Source organism: Daucus carota, chromosome 4, assembly GCF_001625215.2.
Source record: "Daucus carota subsp. sativus chromosome 4, DH1 v3.0, whole genome shotgun sequence".
Taxonomy (NCBI): Eukaryota; Viridiplantae; Streptophyta; class Magnoliopsida; order Apiales; family Apiaceae; genus Daucus; species Daucus carota.
This window is the reverse complement of record NC_030384.2, coordinates 37,138,385-37,158,125: the sequence shown is the minus strand read 5'-3', so window position 1 is coordinate 37,158,125 and position 19,741 is coordinate 37,138,385. Positions and strand designations below refer to the sequence as shown.

The following is a 19,741-nucleotide window of genomic DNA, read 5'->3' as shown; positions in this document are numbered from 1 at the left end:
TATTATAATTATTAGGATAGGAGTGGTAAATAAAAAAATTAACTAAGATTTTTATGCTAATTTTTTTCAGAAAAAAATATTAAATAGGGGAAGAGAGAATATTATATTCATATATTAAACAAATAAAAGTTTAATAAAATAGTCTATTCTGATTAATTTTCCTAAACTGATGACGATTTTGTTTCATACTCCCTCCTTCTCTTTTTAATTGTCACATTTGACTTTTGACCAATCAAATTGACCATTACTGAAATTGATTAATACTTTATCAATTGATAAAATTAAAAAAATATATCAACGAAAATAACTTTTAATCTACTTTAATATGTAATTTTCAGTTTGTTAAAATAATGCAAGAATAACTTATAATTTATGGTAAAAATAAGTTAATTTGACCAATAAAAATAAAAATATAAAAATTAAAAAAAGACGGGGAATATTTTGCACGTTTTTCAGTTAAATGTCACGTGTGAGTTGAATTATCGAGAAAATAAATTTCAAAACCGTCTTGTCATTGTTAGATTACAAATACAGAGAACCAGATAAACAGGCAACTATTTGGCGCCAGTCACATGGTGCCGTACAAAATCTCCATCAGTACATTTATCATGTTCACATTACAATCCTGTACAATAAAATGAAAAACTCAAAACATTACGTCAATCGGTCAATTCATCTCCCAGGCGTGTTTAACCAAAAAATCGCTAAGTTTATTCAGAGCAAAAACGTTTCTTTCTTTAACTGATGAACCGCTAAATTTATAGAAACGCTGGACTACAATTTAGACGCATGTCTAGTGAGGATGGCCGGCGGAGTGAGCGTGGTTTTAGCTTCTGGATTCTCTCCGGTTCGCATTCTCAACGCTCCGCCGAGCGGTACAACTTTCCGGCGGAACCGGGAGCTATTTATTTCAGCTACAATAAATTTAAGAGCACGAAATACAACTAGTTTCAAGTCCAAAAAGGCAGGTGAGAAAAACAAGGAAATGGGGCGTTGGAGCTTCAAGGATTACTTGGAACACTCCAAATATTTGCTCGGATCATCGGACGGTGGTCCACCACGTTGGTTTTCCCCGTTGGAGTGCTCTTCCACACTCGAAAACTCTCCTCTGTTGCTCTATTTACCAGGTTTTTTAATTTTTAACCCGCACTCAAATTTCATAGTATATTCGTACTCTGTTAAAATTGTCTGGGATATTTGTTTGAGTGTCAGATTCAGAAATATTTTAAATATATTCCATGTTTTATGTCTCAAATAAGTGTCAGAGCGCCTGAACAAAGAAGGGCGGCAACATGGTGTATAATACCTTTACCTTTCTTAGTAGTCCGTATATTTGATTGTCATCTTTTCCAATTTTTGCCCTACGTGCATACATTAATGTTGTATATCATTGGGATGAATGAATATGGAAGTAATGAAATGAATTCAAACTAGATCATATTCATTTGTATATGGATTTCATTCCTCCCTCCATTTCTTTACTTGCGTCATACACCAGATCACACTACGAATTTGGGGAGGAACGTTTCATTCCCTTTTATTCTTAATTTCTTCTCAAATCTCATCATAACAATTTTGCATTCAACAATTTTGCACTCACTCAATTTATTCTAAATTTTCCAACCACTTTTATTGTTTTTATTTATTTTTAGTCATTCCATTTCATTCTTCTCAACCAAACGCAACATAAGAATATCACACTAAATTGAAAATTGCAGGTTTTGATGGAAATGGACTCGGACTCTCTTTGCAATATCAAAGACTTGAACAGTAAGTTCATTAGTCCTTCGAAGTTCATTAGTAAATTGAAAATTGCAGGTTTTGGTGGAAGTAATTAGAAGTTAACAATTTAAGCTTTAGTAAGACATCTAGGGTTCAGGATCTTGAGGCTATTTAAATATTGTATATTACCATTTTCCAAAAAAATTAAGATTTATATTGCCAAATGCTAGTTAATTATACCATATATGATTATGCTTAATCCCTTTCTTCATTTCTGAAGGATCTTTGACATATGGTGCTTGCATATTCCTATTGATGACCGGACACCATTTCCAGGTCTTTTTAATATCTTTATCACATAAGCACAACAAAATCATATTTTCTATACTCTGTGAAATAGATGAATAGGATCGTTATATTCAGTTATGAATCTTTCTGTGATACTGGTAGTGGTACCATGTTCGTAGGTCCAAATTGACCTCAGCATTTATTAAACATTGATATCTAGTTCTCCGATCTCTTATTGCTCAGAATTGGTGAAACTGGTTGAAAAAACTGTTAGATTGGAGAATCATGGCTCGCCAAATAGGCCAATATATCTTGTTGGAGAATCTTTTGGTGGATGCATAGCACTAGCGGTTGCTTCCTGTAACCCTGATCTTGATCTCGTGTTGATTTTGGCTAATCCAGGTGACAACTTTGTTCCACGCTTAACACTGTCAAGTGCAGCTCCGCTTGTGCTAATTGGAGATTCAATTTTAATAGTAACTTCTTAATACTTCTGCTAAAAATGTTTGATTTGGCAGCTACATCTTTCAGAGAGTCCCAGTATCAACCTCATATACCTCCATTAAAAGTAATGCCTGATAATCTCCTTCCTGGCATGCCATATTTGCTGAGCCTAATGACAGGTCTAACCCTGCTTTTTAATTCCCAACAAGCTAAATTAGTGACTTATTTATTATGTCTCATTGATTTGTTATGTAGTATATACTCATCATTTGCATATGTGCTACTACTAGGAAGAATAAGAGAGACAACTTTAGCCATGAGAAACCAAATTGCGTTACATGTCACATAACATAAGTGGACCGTCGTTCTAGTTCCATCAGGCTACTAGGCAGTAGGATGAAAATGCTACGCCAATTGTTCTGTATTTTTGGGTTGGTCACTTGTGTAGCTAACCTGAGATATAATCGAGAAATGTTGTTATAATCATTTAGTTGTGTTCCATCCTTTGTACTAGTAAACAGAGAAGCTTAGATAAGATTCTGCCTTAGAATTGATTAAGTTGCCATGTTTTTCTAAAGGTCAGGATTTGATTACAAAGATAGTTAGAATTGTTGTTGTATCCACCTCAGCTTCAGTAGATAATTACTATAAATATGTAAAATTAGCCTTTAAAACTGATAAAACTGTTACACCTGCGGACAGATAGTCCTTCAAAGCTGGTGATGGCTACTTTGGAGAAAGGAGTTTTACTGCAACAAAGAGTTGGAGAAGTGTCTCAAGGGGCCTTAGCTTTATCTTCATTCATCTCTGTATGATCTAGATATGAACAAAACTAATATATTTAGCTATAATTCTTTCCTTTATTTGGCATTTATTGTGAACATGCATAAGAATTTTAAACTTTATACAATTTGTAGAACTCTGTTTTTGACGTCGATATGACATCCAAACCTCTTTGGTGAAGCTTAATTAAGTGAAACACCTGCTTAGATTTTCTTTCAAGTTATTTTCCAACTTTCAGATTCTGGTCTTCCATTCTGATGTGCAAATGTTCAACATCAGGTCATGTCAGATGTTTTAACCGCTGAATCACTTCTATGGAAGCTGAGGCTGGTTAGCACAGCATGTGCATTTGCTAATTCACGTCTTCATGCTGTGAAAGCTCAAACACTAGTACTGTCCAGGTCATTCCTCTCTAACTGTTCATCCTATATCAAATTTTACAATTAGAAAAACTATCAAAGTGACAAGACTCTATGTTGACTAAGAGTGAAATTTTCCAAGAACTGGATTGGAAATTCGACTAGTTTCTATTAACAATGTGGAAGCCTGATATCTGTTTTGCCACATTTTTGGAGTTTACCCCCCTTTTACTCTTCACCTCAGTTTGATAGGCATGTCTCACAAATCAGTAAGTCACAAATATATAAACATGCCATTGCCCTCTTTTATCGAGAAAATTAAGTCGAAGACAAGTAACCTGACAAGAACACGACAAATCCTCTTCTCTGGTAGACTATATAGCATATATATTGTATAGTATCTGTACACAAAATGTTAAAATGTAGCCTTTTGCAGTTATTTTATATGGATGCAGGCCCATTCATAAAGGAATGGGTATAGTATCAATTATCATGTTAAATTATTCTTCACAGCGTCTCTCTGAATATAAGTTCGTCTTTGTAATTTTCCATGCAGATTTATCATCTAGTAACAACTATAGTAATTATTATTTGTTTCACAGTCCCCTTTGTTTCTCCTTAACCGTTACTAAGAAATTTTGTTTTAAGGTCTTCAGTGGAAAGGATCAGTTACTACCAAGTCAAAAGGAAGCCGAAAGACTTCAGAAACTTTTGCCAATATGTGATATTCGATGTTTTAATGACAGTGGTCATGCCCTCTTCTTGGTATGATAAGCATTTTTTTTATTCTATGTCGGTGTGCCGTGTATGCCTACCAAGAACATAATCACCAGTCTCAGTTATCTGCTTTTAGATTCTTCCCTAATATTCTTGTTTATGTATTTAAGTCTATACTTACTATCCTCGGTCCCTGATGACATGCTATCTATGAATACAAACTTGCTTGGCAGTCCAATTAAAGGAAATGCATGTAAGGTTGTACTCTATGTCGGTTGTAGTAATATGCTAACTGTACGGATGGGTGTGAGAATTAAACCTTTTATGTAGAACTGGAAGTGCCAGAAATAATATTTATATTCCTCTGAAAAATTAGATATTTCCAGAAGAGTGCATCTGTGAAGTTGCAGATGCTTAATTGGTAGACAAATACTTTAGCTACGATTACAAACATTGTTGGACTGGTTAAATTGAATATTACCATCATGCATTGACTTTGAAATAAGATCTATAGTCATAAATAAATTGTTCTTTTGCGCAGTTGAAAGCTTTAACATTGAAGCTTTAGTATCTAAACACTCTAAAATTGGTTTGCAAAAAGTTCTCTAGGCACAAGCAATAATGTGTGTAATTTTCAAATAATAATAATAAGTAAACTCGTGTGCTCTGACCATTTGAACTTTCCCTTTTTGACTCTGGGATGAAGCAAATTGCACTAATATGTCATCCTAACACTATCATTGACAAGCTATTCTGCTACCATATGCAACAGGAAAGTGGTATTGATTTGTTAACTATTATAAAGGCGAGCAGTTTTTATCGTCGTCAAAGATACCTTGATTATGCATCAGATTTTTTCCCCCAAGTCCTTCCGAATTAAAGAAATATTATGAATATACCAGGTAACTGATACCATATCACAGCTAATGTACTCTTTTTTTACCTATTACATATATTCATGAGGAGTACGAGATTGATAATGGTTCATGATCCTTGATTTATATAAGATCCTTTTTATGGATCTAGAACTAGAAATGAACTCTGATAACTGCCCTTAATGTTTGTGACTCTTATGAGACCTTGTGAAATCTTGAGTTTGAGTAGCATACATCTGACTTTATCTGATACCCTCTTGCGAATGTTGATGAAAATCAGCTTCATAGAGAAGTTTACTAGTCCAGTGATGCTGTCAACTTTAGAAAATGGGAAGATTGTGAGGGGACTTGCAGGGATTCCATCAGAGGGCCCAGTCATATTTGTTGGGTATCACATGATGTGGGGGCTTGAAGTATTTCCTCTACTAAACTGCTTTTGGATTGACCATGATATCCATCTACGAGGACTAGCACATCCATGTATGTTCAAGAAGTTGAAAGAAGGGAACATGCTTGATTTATCAGCATTTGATGTTTTTAGAATTTTGGGTGCTGTTCCTGTATCAGCAACCAACCTTTACAGACTTTTGTCTCTAAATTCTCATGTCCTGCTCTATCCAGGGGGCGCTCGTGAAATGCTTCATCGTAGGGTAAAATTAAAGAGCTTCATGCTTCATTGCACTTATAATATTATTGCTATTGTATAATTGTAGAATAGAATTGGTTATATACTGAAAAAAACAATTCGACAAAGACATATATGGGACATCAATAATTTTAATAATCCCGACGGACCTGGGCCCTGAAGGAAAACTATGGATGAAAAATATTAGGATGAAAGCCATAATTTTCTATATGCTACTAAGTCTTGCTCTGACTTATTATCATGTACCATGACAAAGTTGAATTTTAATTAGATTACTATAAGCATATTGAACTACTGTTTTACTCTACATTTTTCAAGCAAGAAGAATACAAGTTATTTTGGCCAGAAAAAGCGGAGTTCATCAGGATGGCTGCTAGATTTGGAGCCAAAATTATACCATTTGGTGTCGTTGGAGAAGATGATGTTTCTCAAGTAAGCTAATGCCGTTTAGAATTCATTGTGTAGATTATAATCATATTTATATGTGAATTGTACCTTAAAACAAATGACTGCCTTTGTGAATGTTGATTCTTTTGATGGCTACAGATAGTTTCTTTTTGAGTTTATCTTCATGAGTGCTAGCATTAACCTGACAAACTTTATTTTAGTGATGTAGATTATGTTATTTTTGGAAACTTTGTGTGCTACATGTTCAAGCGAGTCTGAGAGAATGAGAACACTATATGTTAAAATGTTTATTTTTGAAACCATAGTTCAATTATTGAAGCAGGCCCTCTAGTAGTTGCGGCTATACAAGTATATGGATGTTTTAATATCCTAAAGATGCTGTGTGAGTTGCATCTATATGAGTTCTCTAGTCCTAATTAGATAATGTGAGATAAATGACAACTTTATTTCTTCATACAGTTGCTTCTTGACTATGATGACCAAATGAAGATCCCCTTTCTTCAATCTTATTATAAAGAATTCAATGAGTCTTCTATACTGTTGAGGTATGTTGTTCATTTTTCATAATTAATACTTTTATTTTGTTTGATGAAAACAGAACTTCATATCTCGTGACTGACCATCTGAGACGTAATAACTTATTTATAGAATTGCTTATTAACCTTAACAGAGTTCTTTCTCTCTAATATTGGTGAAGGCAGAGAGTGAAAATTACTGGAAAGAGAACCTAATAGGGTCAGGAAAACCAATGGTGGAACCAGGAGTCTAGGAGCCTTGAGGTTAAAGACATTTATTGATAAACTTTGAAAGCCGGCAAGGGCCTAAAAAACGTTCTACTGAATTTTGAAGTCTAGTCGTGATTGATTTCTATTTTTCCCATTGATTTCCAATTTCCAAATCTTATTGGGTTTGGAGCCTAGGTTAGCCCCTAAGAAGTATGAGTACTGGTGTGGGTATGGTGGTGCGTAGTATGGGATACGGCAATTCGGCAAAGGGGAATTCTAGTAACAAAAATATCTGAGAGACAAGAATTTACATCAAATCATTTATTTTTGTTGTACAAATTGAGAAAAAGAAAATGTTGGTTGAGATTTAATGACTATCCAAGTATCCCCAAGAATCCGAGTATCCGGTAGTGGGGATACGACCAATGAATTCCCGCTTCCTACATAGCCCCGGCCCCCAATGGTTATGCTGCCACTAAACAAAACATCAAACACCCAGGAAAATCACATTTTCAAATCAAACAATAGAGGAAGCTGATTAGATTTTATAGCATAATAGCCTGAAATCTGGATTTTATCCTCCTGAAGTGTGCACATTTTTGTACTCCATACCAGGACCACTGAAGTAAACATATCATAAGTCCATTTGTCTATTAATAATTAGGGAAATCAGACTTTTTAGAAAATTTTGATTGCAAATATTAGTTACAGGATTAATTGCTGAATTTACATACTTCTTGAGCTTGATTCATTTTGCTTCGCAGGACTGGTAGTCCAGGAGAAATTGCGAAGCAAGACTTGCACCTTCCAATATTGCTACCAAAGGTTCCAGGCCGTTTTTACTTCTTATTTGGAAAAGCCAATTGAAACAGAAGGTGAAGTTACCAAACAATAAGCTTATGATAGTGTCTCACCTGTAGCTAATGCTTATGGTAACTGCCTGTTTTCTATTTCTTTTTTCTGCTGACAAATAGTAGAACACACTGTTCTCAACCTGATAAACTATGAACCTGGAGTGCAAAATAAGTGTACTATCCTAGTCACTAGTACCCCTGATTGCTCACATTCTCTCCTCTCTTTTTTCTTGGTGTAGGGAGGAAGCAAGAACTAAGGAGTAAAGAAAAATCAGATGAAGTGTATCTAGAGGTGAAGTCTGAGGTTGAAAACTGTCTTGCATATCTCAAGGAGAAGCGAGAAAAGGACCCTTATAGGAGTATACTAGCTCGGCAAGTTTATCAAGCAATACATGGCTCTGACGCTGAAGTTCCAACGTTTTCACTCTGATATTCATATTCTTTATCCAAGGTGAACTTCCCTTAGAGGGGTGTATTGGATTGAGATTTTAAAGCATTTTTTTGCATTCATGAAATCCGAGGGTATTCGATTGGGATTGTTTGAAATCCATTAAAATCTTGAGGTATTCAATTGAGATTTTAAACTATGCTACAAAATCTAGTGGTATTCAATTGGGATTTTAAATTATGCTTTAAAATCCGAAGATATTCAATTGGGATTGTTTAAAATCCATTAAAATCTGATGGTATTCAAATGCTGATGGATTTTTTTTCATTTCATAAAATGATGGATTTTGTGGCATTCTTCAGTATATTTTAAGTTTTTTGAAATCCCACCAAATTCAATGGGATTTCGAAGCATTGTACCTAAATCCTATCAACTCTGCGACATTTCATCAAGAATCCGCAAAAAATCAAAATCCCATACAATCCATTAAAATCCATAGACTAAAAACAATGCATTAAAATCCCAATCGAATACACCCCCGTTAGTGTAGACGGAACTATAAGGTTCGGTTGTTTCGATTCATCCATAAACCTGTAGACATTCTTCGAAGCAAGGTTCTATAGAAACTTAACTATAAATCTTAGAGCCTGTCATACATTTTAATGTATTCAGGTGTCATCTAAAAGTGTGCATTCATTCCAAAGTTACAAAACTCTTATCAGGAAAATGCGCTTAAACGTACGTAGCGATATAGATGCATCTCTCGTGATAACTCTGTATAACATAGAGTCTACACAAGTAATAGTGTGTATGTACACTATATGAGCATACATGCATAGATACATAGGAGCATGTCCAAAGCTCCCAACCAGGTAAGGCAAGAGATACTAAAATAAAGAGGCAGGGGGAGACAAATTGACTGATTGCCCTACAGAATGGGCCGGGTACGTATTTATTTGGTTGTAGATCGCCGGTTGGGATTTTATTTATAATAATATGTGGTGTATGGTTGATCTTGGAAATATAAATAAGTAATATGTGAAGGAGAGTTGATTTTGGAAATATATATTTACATTGAAAGTTGAAGTGGACAAATATTTTGAAACAAATATTTTTTTATAAAATGGACAGGTATATTGAAACGGATGGAGTAACTAATAAGTTCGGTTAACGGATAATTATCCGGAAATGCAACATCCAATCCGTGAATTTGATATGAAATATGTTAAAGTTTGGATTAATAATTTACTCTTGATGAATAATTTGATTGCTCGGTATGAAATCCTCGTCTTTTGTTAATACGTCACTCTCTGCTCTCTTCTTAGAGAACCGCGAAATTCTTTAATCTTCAGTAAGTTTGACAAAATAAACCCCATATGACAAAGTATTTTGGCCGAATTAAAGTAAATATTTGTACACTGAAATTTCTAAAATTTGTCCACTATAATTTACATTTTTATTCTTCACATGTACTACTTGTAAGTATGGACAAAGTGCGCAGAACTACCGGTATAATTTCAGATTTTTCTGCGAGAACAGAGTTAAAATCAATTTGGGGCCAGTATTCAGAAACGGGAATGTGGGATGACGTATGCACGTTACGTACCTCCTTAATAATCCTTAATCCTAAATGTACCGTATTATTAGTGAAAATTGTCAAATTAAAGTTATTAGCCTCAAATGTATCCCCCCATAGTAATAGTAACAGGTCCGAATTAATTAAACACATTGCATCATTCAATCTCGCTCAACTAATAACAGCATCTCACATCCGTGAGGTGCCAACCAAAGTTGCTAAACATGCTTATTCATCAAAAATATCAATATTTTATTTTCTCTTTCTTTTAAGCTACTTTTGGCACCCCTCTTATCAATATTCACTCCAATGGTTGGCACTTGAAGTTGTCAAAAATACTATAATTTTGTTTATCTAAAATTAGATAGAATATTATAGGCTTTCATGACAATAAATGAATTTTTACCATTTTGGGAGGGTGCCAAAGGGTGCCAAAAATTGGCAACTTTGCTTGGCATCCCTATCACTCCAATGGGTAGCCAAAAAGAGTGTTATGCCATGTCATGCCACATGGCATTTTAGCACCTCTTTTGGCACCATGCTCTAAGCGATATCTAAGTAAGGCGATATGTATAAATTTATGGTAGCGCGTCTATCTAATTAATTAATAAAATGGCTGCGAGAGCTCCAGTCCAGAGTGTTAAATTGACTGAACATGAGAAACACATGTAAAAATAAGTTTTTAATGTATATAGCAGGTCATGTATGTAATCTGGTGACGAACTTACACACTTAGTCTAGTAGTGTGGTTGAAATGCTTAACTACTAATTAATAAACATAAACCCCAACTCAACATCGATCTCTTCTTAATTAATCAAGACTCTAAAACAGTAACATAAGTCCATTAATGAATGAGGTGTAGTTGAGATCCATAAGACAAGGCTAAAATATTAGGCTTTCAATGACTAGATATATGTAAGACAAGATTATAAACGAAGAGTGAGGTCGAGATGAGCAGAAGCTGAGTGGTCATTATTATCATACTCATCAACAACAGCAGCAGAAGCTTGGAGATGATTGGAGAAGAGAGCGAAAGGACCTGGCTGGTGGTGGGGGTTCTGATCAGGTGTGGCAGGAGCAGCGGCTGTTGTGGTGGAGTAGCAGTGCAGGCATTGAGGTGCTTGTGGTGGTGGATACTGGGGGGCCCAGTAAACAGTAGTGGCAGGCATCTGGCTGTCCATAACGCCAGCTGGATAATAACAGCAAGCTGCGGATGATGAATCAATGGCGGCAGAAGCGGAAGCGGAAGAGGCGGCGGCTCGGCGGACGGCGGCTCTTTCACGTTTGTGAGCGTTTTGATGGCCGCCCAGAGCTTGCGAAGTGTAGAACTTTCTTGGACAGTAGAGACACGAGAACATCCTCCCTCCTCCTGATGCTGCCGCTTGTGGCAGCTGCTTTCTCAGTCCTGGTGTCTCCGTTGATGTTGACGACATCATCGCCACTCCCCCCTGATTATGCTTCTTCTCGTGATGCTGTTGTTGCGTCTTCCAGAAATCGTACATTCCAGACTCTTCCACATGATCATAATTCTCCATGGAGAGAGAGAGAGAGAGAGAGGGAGAGAGATGAGGGAGAGGGAGGGAGGGAGAGAGAGAGAGAGGGAGGGAGAGAGAGATGAAAGTTAATCTGAATCTGAGAAATGGATGAAGAAGGTATATATAGTTGTGGAGTTGTTTGGGTAATGGAGGAGGGGGTTTGGGGTTTAAGAAGCGGTTTGTTGCTTTCTTTTGTTTTTGTTTTCTTTTTAACTGATTATTATTATTCGCGTCCTTCCATTCCTTCATGTAATCATGTGTGTTTACGTTATACGCATGTAGTTGGTTCATGGTTGTTATGTATTGTGTACTGTGTAGGCCACAATGACAAAACGGCCCCTCTCTTACAAATTCAAATCTACGCACCAAATTAATAAGGTTAATACTGAAATCCTGGTTTATTTTATTTTGACATATCTTTGGGAAGCATAGAAGATACATGCATATAGCTAGGGTAGCTAGCTAGTTGTAGAAATAATAATATAAATAGTTGATCGACTATAGGGCATGGAAATTGATAACTTCAACTTTTGAGACTACACTTTTTTTTGATCGCTACATATACAAAACCTTCCATTTCATTCTATTATTACTATTCAATGCTTTGTATATACGTCGACAAGAGTTCAATGATGCATTTGTGCAAAAATTCATATATTAGTCAATTTGTTGGTATTAATTATATTTGTGCAAAATCAAAAAAAAAAAACAACAAAACAAAGACCTCCTCTTTTGACACATAATTTGTTATTATATTAAAATTATAAATTTTATACCTAATAATTTAAAATAATAATATATTATTTTTAAAATCTAGTTATTCGATATATAACCAATGTCATAAACTTAATATCTTATAGATTCAATAAAATTTACATATCAATATTAAAAATGCTATATTATCATATTAAAATCACATATTTTACTTTTAACCCATAATGAAATCTAAGCACATCTTATTAGTAGGATAACTCACATGACCAATATTTTATATTACTGCTTTAACCATCCCCGTATCCGTAAAATATGTATTTGCAGAACTACTTTAGCCAACCCTGTAAATTTGAGACACACAGGAAAAGGCCGATTGTCAAATCAAATGACTAAATGTAACATTGTACTTGATATTATATTATTGTTTATACATCGCAACATACTTCGCTTTTCTCCTAGTACAGCCAATAATAGTGGAATACTATTTGGAGTGCAAATAAGTTACTCAAATAATACTCATAAACAAATGTTAAGGTAAGGTGGTGCACAGTATTATATATTCTTTTCAACAATACTCTATATCAAGAGTTGGTAAAAAATCAAATTGAGATATAAATACCAAAGATCGCGTAGGGCGGGGGTGAAATAAATGAAGGGCAGAAGCGTCAATAGAAAGTTGAAGAGAGAGAGGGGGGGATTGTGTGTGACGTGGCGGAGAAAGGACAAGAAGAGGTAACAATCAGCTAATTTATCGGGAGCAGCAGTTGTTATGTGTCGGACATTCCCCATCTTCTCTGAGTGTGTGTATATATGTATGTATAATTGTATATGCGAGGGAGTTGATTGCATGAGATTGAGAAAGAGAAATGAGGTGCGCAAAAAGCGGAGAAAAGGACACGCACATATTTGGTAAAGAAAAGGAGAGAAAAGGTAACAGACTGAAGTTTGAAACAAATAATGCCAAAACAACGTTAACTCTGCATTCCGTATACTTGCTGCACCACTGCTACTCACCACTCTAAAACTGAATTACCATCTCTCTCTCTCTCTCTCTCTCACTGAATTAGCACATTCATCTCTCTCTCTCCCAAACTGAATCAGCATATTCATTCATTCATCTCCCTCTCTCAAACTTCTCCCTCTCTCTCAAACTGAACTAGCATATTCAATCATCTCCCTCCCTCTCCCCTCCCTCTGGCTCTCTGGAACTGAATTAGCATATTCATTCAAGTTTTCGAGTCTCTCTCCCTCTCACATGCATAAATACTATAAGTTCCAATTAGACCAGGACTAGTGTAGCTAGTGGTAGGAAGAGTTGCATGTGGTTAGGGTTTCACAGTTAGGCATGTATAATGCTTGGCACAGATGTTAGATTGATGGGCCTGATTACACAACAAAAAGGGAAAGACTAACACACATTACACATACACATAAATTTTAAAAAAAAACTGTGAATGCTTGTCACAAATATTAATTCATTTATTATCCCCATATTTTCTTATATTAAATTATTCATACAAAGTGCATGAAAAATAGCTTAGATTGACAGCTTCTGAAACCCAATCCGGATCATATCATCATCATCTTTACTTGATCTCCCCATCTTTCAATCACTCCTCACTAGAGACGAGGCGTACATACATATGTAACATGTACGTGGATTTATAGACATAATAGATTACACATCAATACTAGGTAGGTAGCTTTATTCCCTCTTACTTTCCTATATTAGGTTGTTGAGTTTGTTTCTCCCATTTCTCTCATTTTTACTATTTATGTCTCTTTCCTGCCCACTGTTGCATTTAAGCTCTACTAAAGCCTCATCACAAGTCTGTCATAGATCAGATTTTGCATCGACTCTTGTAACTAAAGCTAGGGCTGTTTAACGAACCGAGCTGTTCGCGAACAAGCTCGAGCTCGGCTCGTTAAGAGCTCGTTCGGCTCGGCTCGTTAAGTTAACGAGCTCGAGCTCGAACACAAAAAATTGTTCGTTAAGTAAACGAGCTCGAGCCGAGCTTTTAGTATGTTCGGCTCGAGCTCGGCTCGAGCTCGGCTCGAGCTCGTTCGGCTCGAGTTCGGCTCGTTAAAGCTCGAAAAAATGTAATATTTTCGGGGTTTTTTTATAATTTATATATGTTATTGGACTCAGAATTCAACATAATATATATATATATATATATATATATATATATATATATATATATATATTTTAGTGATGTAAACAAAATTTTAGGAAATAATAATTTTATTTGGTTTTTAACAGGCAAGTAGAAGTTTGACTAGTACCGCTAACTAGTGTTTAATCCTAGTTTAGTGTTTCAATATTTTAAAAAATATTTTTTACCGATCCAACTGTATGGATGTTAACATATATACATTTTAGTGATATAAACAAAGTTTCAAAAAAATTGAAATTATTAGGTTAGCTATTTTAAGAGTCAACTAGCGGTTTGTCCTTATTTTTTTTCTAGCTCGACTCGACTCGACTCGACTCGGCTTGGCTCGTATTTGTTCGCGAACAAGCTCGTGTTCGGCTCGTTAGTTAACGAGCCGAGCTTGAACACAATTTTTGTTCGATTAAAAAGCTCGGCTCGGCTCGTCAGAAAAAAAATTAAAGCTCGGCTCGGTTCGGTCAAAACTCGGCTCGGCTCGGTTCGTGAACAGCTCTAACTAAAGCTTCATATAAAATGCCAAACCAAAACTGACACTGGATTATACTGCACAAACTGAAACAAATAATGTGGGTGTTTAGAAACACTAACTGAAACAAATAATGTGGGTGTTTGGGAATGAGATTTCTGGGCTTAAAAGCCCAAAAGCTCATTTCTTCTTTTTGCCAACCGTTTGACCAATAATATGAACTTATGAAGCACTTAAAAAATATAAAAGAAGTTAGGAAAAAAAGTTACAGAACCTAGCCTTTTTCTGGACTCAAATTAAACTTCTTTCCGCCGCCACTTCCTCTCCTTTTAATTAATTTTTATCTTCATGTTATCTACAACGATGTGACTGAATATAAGGATTTTTTTTATTTAAACTTTTGTCTTTAATTTTATGAAATACTCAAACATATTAATATCATACATTAGTATTTACATAAATTTTTAAACACGCTTATAGATCACTTGAGTGTAAGATATTTTAGTCCATTATAGCCTTGCACTAGTGTTCTGTTTCGGACTTGGACAGGCACTGATCAGTTACCTGGTTCTTAAATGAAGTCTTTGTGAAAACTGAAGTCTTTGTGCCTCCTCAGGTATTTTCTTACAAATGGACTTTCCTGTAGTTCTGATTGTTTGGTGTGTCTATAACTGCTTGTGCGATCTTGAAATTTAAGACTCTTTTCGGTGTCATTTCCACACACTTCCAAGTTCCACACATCCACATCCTTTGTATTCATTGAAAAATGTAAATTCTCAGCCGCTCATAAAGCAGCCGTCAAGGTAAATTCGACCACCGTTAAAAGGAAATAACACCGAGGAATATGAAGTGATATCGAGGTATAGTCTTTTCTAGCTTTCTTATTTTCTGTTTTATGATTTAGTGGCACTGTGAATATGGAAATAATTATGATGTTATTGATTCAAACATTTTGTTATTCTTTCCATGCTTCTTTTAATCTAATATTTTTCATTTTAGGTTTGGAGTCATGGAGACTGTCAATAATCAACATGATCTTGATATTGATGCGTTAACATCATCGCGTAGTCCTTTACCAGAACCCATGCAGATTCTGCTTCATCACAATTTGCATGTTAGATACACATCTAATATGAATGGTTTGAGCTGTATCTATATATCTCGAAATATTTCACATGGCATAGCATCCCACCCTGTTCAACTGTAAATGATATTTTCTTTTTATCCCTGTGCATCATGGTTTCTTTATATAGCAGCAGAGGCATCCAGGGTCGATTTCTGTGGTTGAGACTTCAGAGATTGTAAACAGAACAAAGTAGGAAACGGGGAAAATCAAAATGCTACAATCTTCTGATCAACAGTATGTATAACTTGGTAATTGTTATTACTTAGTTCAGATGTATATTTTATATAGAAAATTTAAAGACTGAGATGCAAATCATAAACTTACACAAACGGTTGTAATATCTTTTTGTCATATTATGTGTGTGTATTAATTTCCCTACGTGATTTAATATTTATACCAAAATCTGTTCTTTCATGCATACCTGAAAATATTCAGAAAAGAAATGGTGATGAATTTTTTAATTTTATTCTGTTTTCCTACAAAATATATATAATTTCAAAGATTTAATTTATTAATTTCTCTAAAGTTTTAAATATATATTGTGCCCGTTTGTTTGCCGGAAGCAGCTCTCTCACAGCTTATGCTTCATTTCCAAACATTTACCTTCGTTATTTTGAGGAAAAAATAGATGTGATAATTTGAAAATTTAATTAAAATATAATTATATGAGATACTGGTTGGTAGAGCGGTTCTTCAGAATCGAAAAATTCGTGTTAAAAGTTTGTATTCATTTTAGTGAAAATTTGAATTTATTTCATTTTGTTTTTAAATAATAAAGGGCGTGTTAAATTACAAGAGATTTGTATTTCATATCTCGATATTTTCTAATTTATATCCAACCAAAGACTTGTGAAATATAAGCACGCAAGCATGTTAACAGGTAATTAATTAATTTATTATAAAAATATTTAAGAACGCGTCACGGCGTCAGATGATAAAATGTGAAACACCGCCTTCTGCTGTCAATGTGTGAATATCACACCAGCGGGTACACAGTTGCTGAAATTTCGTATACACAAAATGCTTCTAACTCGTTAGTTTTATACCAAAAACAAAAAGACTCACAGATACTCGAATTCAAACTCACACCATAAAAACTCAGCACAACCAAAACCAAAACTTTTGCTTCGCTTTAGTAGCCATTTATTTGGTGATGTGCCAGAAATAATTTATGAATTTATAGTTAAAAACAACTAATTTAGCAAACGAAATAAAATAGCCACAAGAAATCAGTAAAAACAGATGTTACAACTTTGTGAATTTGTGAATTCATTGCCAAGAAATTCAACTGAAAGACATAAAAGAAAACAAAACGACTCCACTACGACTCAAGCTCGGACTGCAAACAAAAGAACTAAACTCAGCGTGCAAGAACTCAGCAACACAGTACTAACACTAGACTCAAACTAATCTAAACAAAAAGCAACTCAGCAAAATGGAAAGAAAACGAGAAACTCGGTTTGTCAATGGACACAAAACAGCAAACTCACAGAACAGAATCCAAACTCGACAGAAAATCGCTATACTAACTCAAAGAAGTCGTGCAACCAAAACTCGCCGTCGATGTCTCTTGATCAAGAGACACGTAAGATCAAGAACGTGTAAAAGACTAAAACAAACAAGAACGAACTAATTGCGGTCAGATCAAGAACTTTCAACGTGAAACAAGAACTCAATAGCTGTGACGACGGTTAGGCCCAGTCTTTGCCGGCAGGCGTGGATTGAATACGACAACGCGGACTCTGCGTTCTTCTCCTTGGCTATGTCGGACACTTGTTTCCTCTGCGTTCCTTCCGGCACGGACGGAACCGGTTAAACGGCCGGCAAAAAGAAGACCCAGACCCCCCATTATGACCTTCAATATGCTCATCAGATCAATACCGTGATCCACCTTTAGTTTCATCTTATCAAGGCCATGATCCACCTTGATTTTCTCAAGGCCGTGATCGACCTTGATCTTCTCAAGGCCGTTGAAATTGATATCAAATTTCATGTTGAATTGGGGCGTATTGGGGCTGATCGGCGAAAATAATGGACTCTGGGCGGCGTTCAGAGGAGGGTACGTTCGTTACAGAGACAAAGAGAGAGAGGGAGGAAAAGAGAGAGAGATAATCTGAATAGAGAGATAATGAATTGGGGCGTATTGGGGCTGATCGGCGAAAATAATGGACTCTGGGCGGCGTTCAGAGGAGGGTACGTTCGTTACAGAGACAAAGAGAGAGAGGGAGGAAAAGAGAGAGAGATAATCTGAATAGAGAGATAATGTGAGAGAGAGTGATATGGATAGTTTTTGAGAGGTATATATACTTGTTGTGAGTAATGGAGGGGTTTGGGCCTTGGGGTTTAAGAAGCGTTGGTTACTCTGTTTTGTTATTTTTATTTTAATAAATACTTTGTTTTGTTTTATTTTTACTTATTAATCTCTTCATTTTTTTATTATTTAACGTTTTAACTTTTAGCACACGTCATTAGGTGAGTTGACCGAATAGTAAAATTTATTATTTTTGATTGATTTACTTTGTGAATTAAAATTTTGATTATATATTTTTATTTAGAAAAAAAATTTAAAAATAATACTTTTAACTATCAAGACATTTAAAAAGCACGTGCATAAAGCGTCAAATCTAGGCCCAAATCCCCAATAGCTTGCAAAATAATTTAATCATATGTTTGAAAACCTGATTACTGAAAGCTTAGCTTCTTTATTTTTGATATACTTGGCATAGTAGACAAATGTATAGCTAAGGTAGCTTGCTAGTTGTAGAGATAATATAAATAGTTGATCGACTATAGGGCATGGAAAATGATCAACTCCAACTTTTGAGACTACACTTCATTCTATTACTATTCAATGCGTGTTACTCCCTCTGTCCCTCTCATTTGTTTACAGTTATTATTTTGGGATGTCCCTCTCATTTCTTTACATTATCATAAATAGTAAGTTTTCTCATCATTACACCCACTATCTTCCCCCACTATCTCATATTTAACAATAAAAACTACTATTACACCCACTAATTTCCTCCACTATCTCAAATCTATTACTCCCTCCGTCCCACCCATTTCTTATCAAATGGGTTGGGCACGGAGGTTAAGGAATATGTATAAAGTAATGGAAAAGAGGAAGAAAAGTGGGTAAAGTGGTGGGACCCATTGATTTTTAAATGTATAAAAAGAAGATAGTGGAGTAAAAGTAGTGTGAAAAGGAAAAAAAAGTGGAGAAGTGGTGGGGCCCATTGACTATTTTTGGTAAGTTTTGAAATGTAAAGAATTGGGTGGGACACCCCAAAAAGGAAAGTGTAAAGAAATGGGTGGGACGGAGGGAGTATTAAATATTGATAGGTCCCACCACTTTACCCACTTTTCATCTAACTTTACTCATTTTTCATACATTGTCTTGGTCTCCGTGTCCCCCTCCAATGTAAACAATTGAGGGGGACGGAGGGAGTATATAAGTAGGCGGAAGTTCAATAATGCACTTTATATAGAGTATCAACTACAAAATTAGGGTTTTCAGAGTCTGACTCCCAAAATTAGTCGTCATTTTTCCATTCTTCACTTTCATCCTATTCATCCACCAAATCATTTTCGTTCTCCCATCTTCTCCATTATTTATTAGTTTTGTTTTTCAATAAAATCGAGTTTTGCTTAAATCTCGAATATTTCAATCGAGTTTTAATCTCGGATCTGTTTCGAATTTGAACTTGGGTTTGATTGTTTTCTGAATAAAGCAGATCTTTTAAAATCAAAGGTCCGATTGTTTTTTCATGTCTCGCCTTTTGGCGTGTGTTGATTTAGTACCCAATTTTTGGGTGATTCTGTGTTGTTATATTTGTGGTTGTTATGTCTTTCTGTGTTATCAATGAGAATGATTGGGATGGAGTTTTGGGAGATCTGGCTTATCGCATCATTAATACTTTCGGCATGTCTATAGTTGGCT

The 19,741-nt window shown here is 35.3% G+C and overlaps 1 protein-coding gene and 1 pseudogene across 1 annotated transcript; one reads left to right on the top strand and one right to left on the bottom strand.

Annotated features, from left to right (window-relative positions):
• Positions 1-617: 617 nt before the first annotated feature.
• Positions 618-8,414, top strand: LOC108218873 (phytyl ester synthase 1, chloroplastic-like; annotated as a pseudogene).
• Positions 8,415-10,712: 2,298 nt separating this feature from the next.
• Positions 10,713-11,321, bottom strand: LOC108217336 (zinc finger protein KNUCKLES). Its single transcript, XM_017390170.1, has one exon. The coding sequence runs from the start codon at positions 11,319-11,321 to the stop codon at positions 10,713-10,715; it is 609 nt and encodes a 202-aa protein (XP_017245659.1).
• Between the last annotated feature and the right edge of the window lie 8,420 nt (positions 11,322-19,741).

Excerpts from the sequence above, each read along its gene's own strand:
- LOC108217336 (XM_017390170.1), bottom strand. The coding sequence starts at position 11,321 with ATGGAGAATTATGATCATGTGGAAGAGTCTGGAATGTACGATTTCTGG.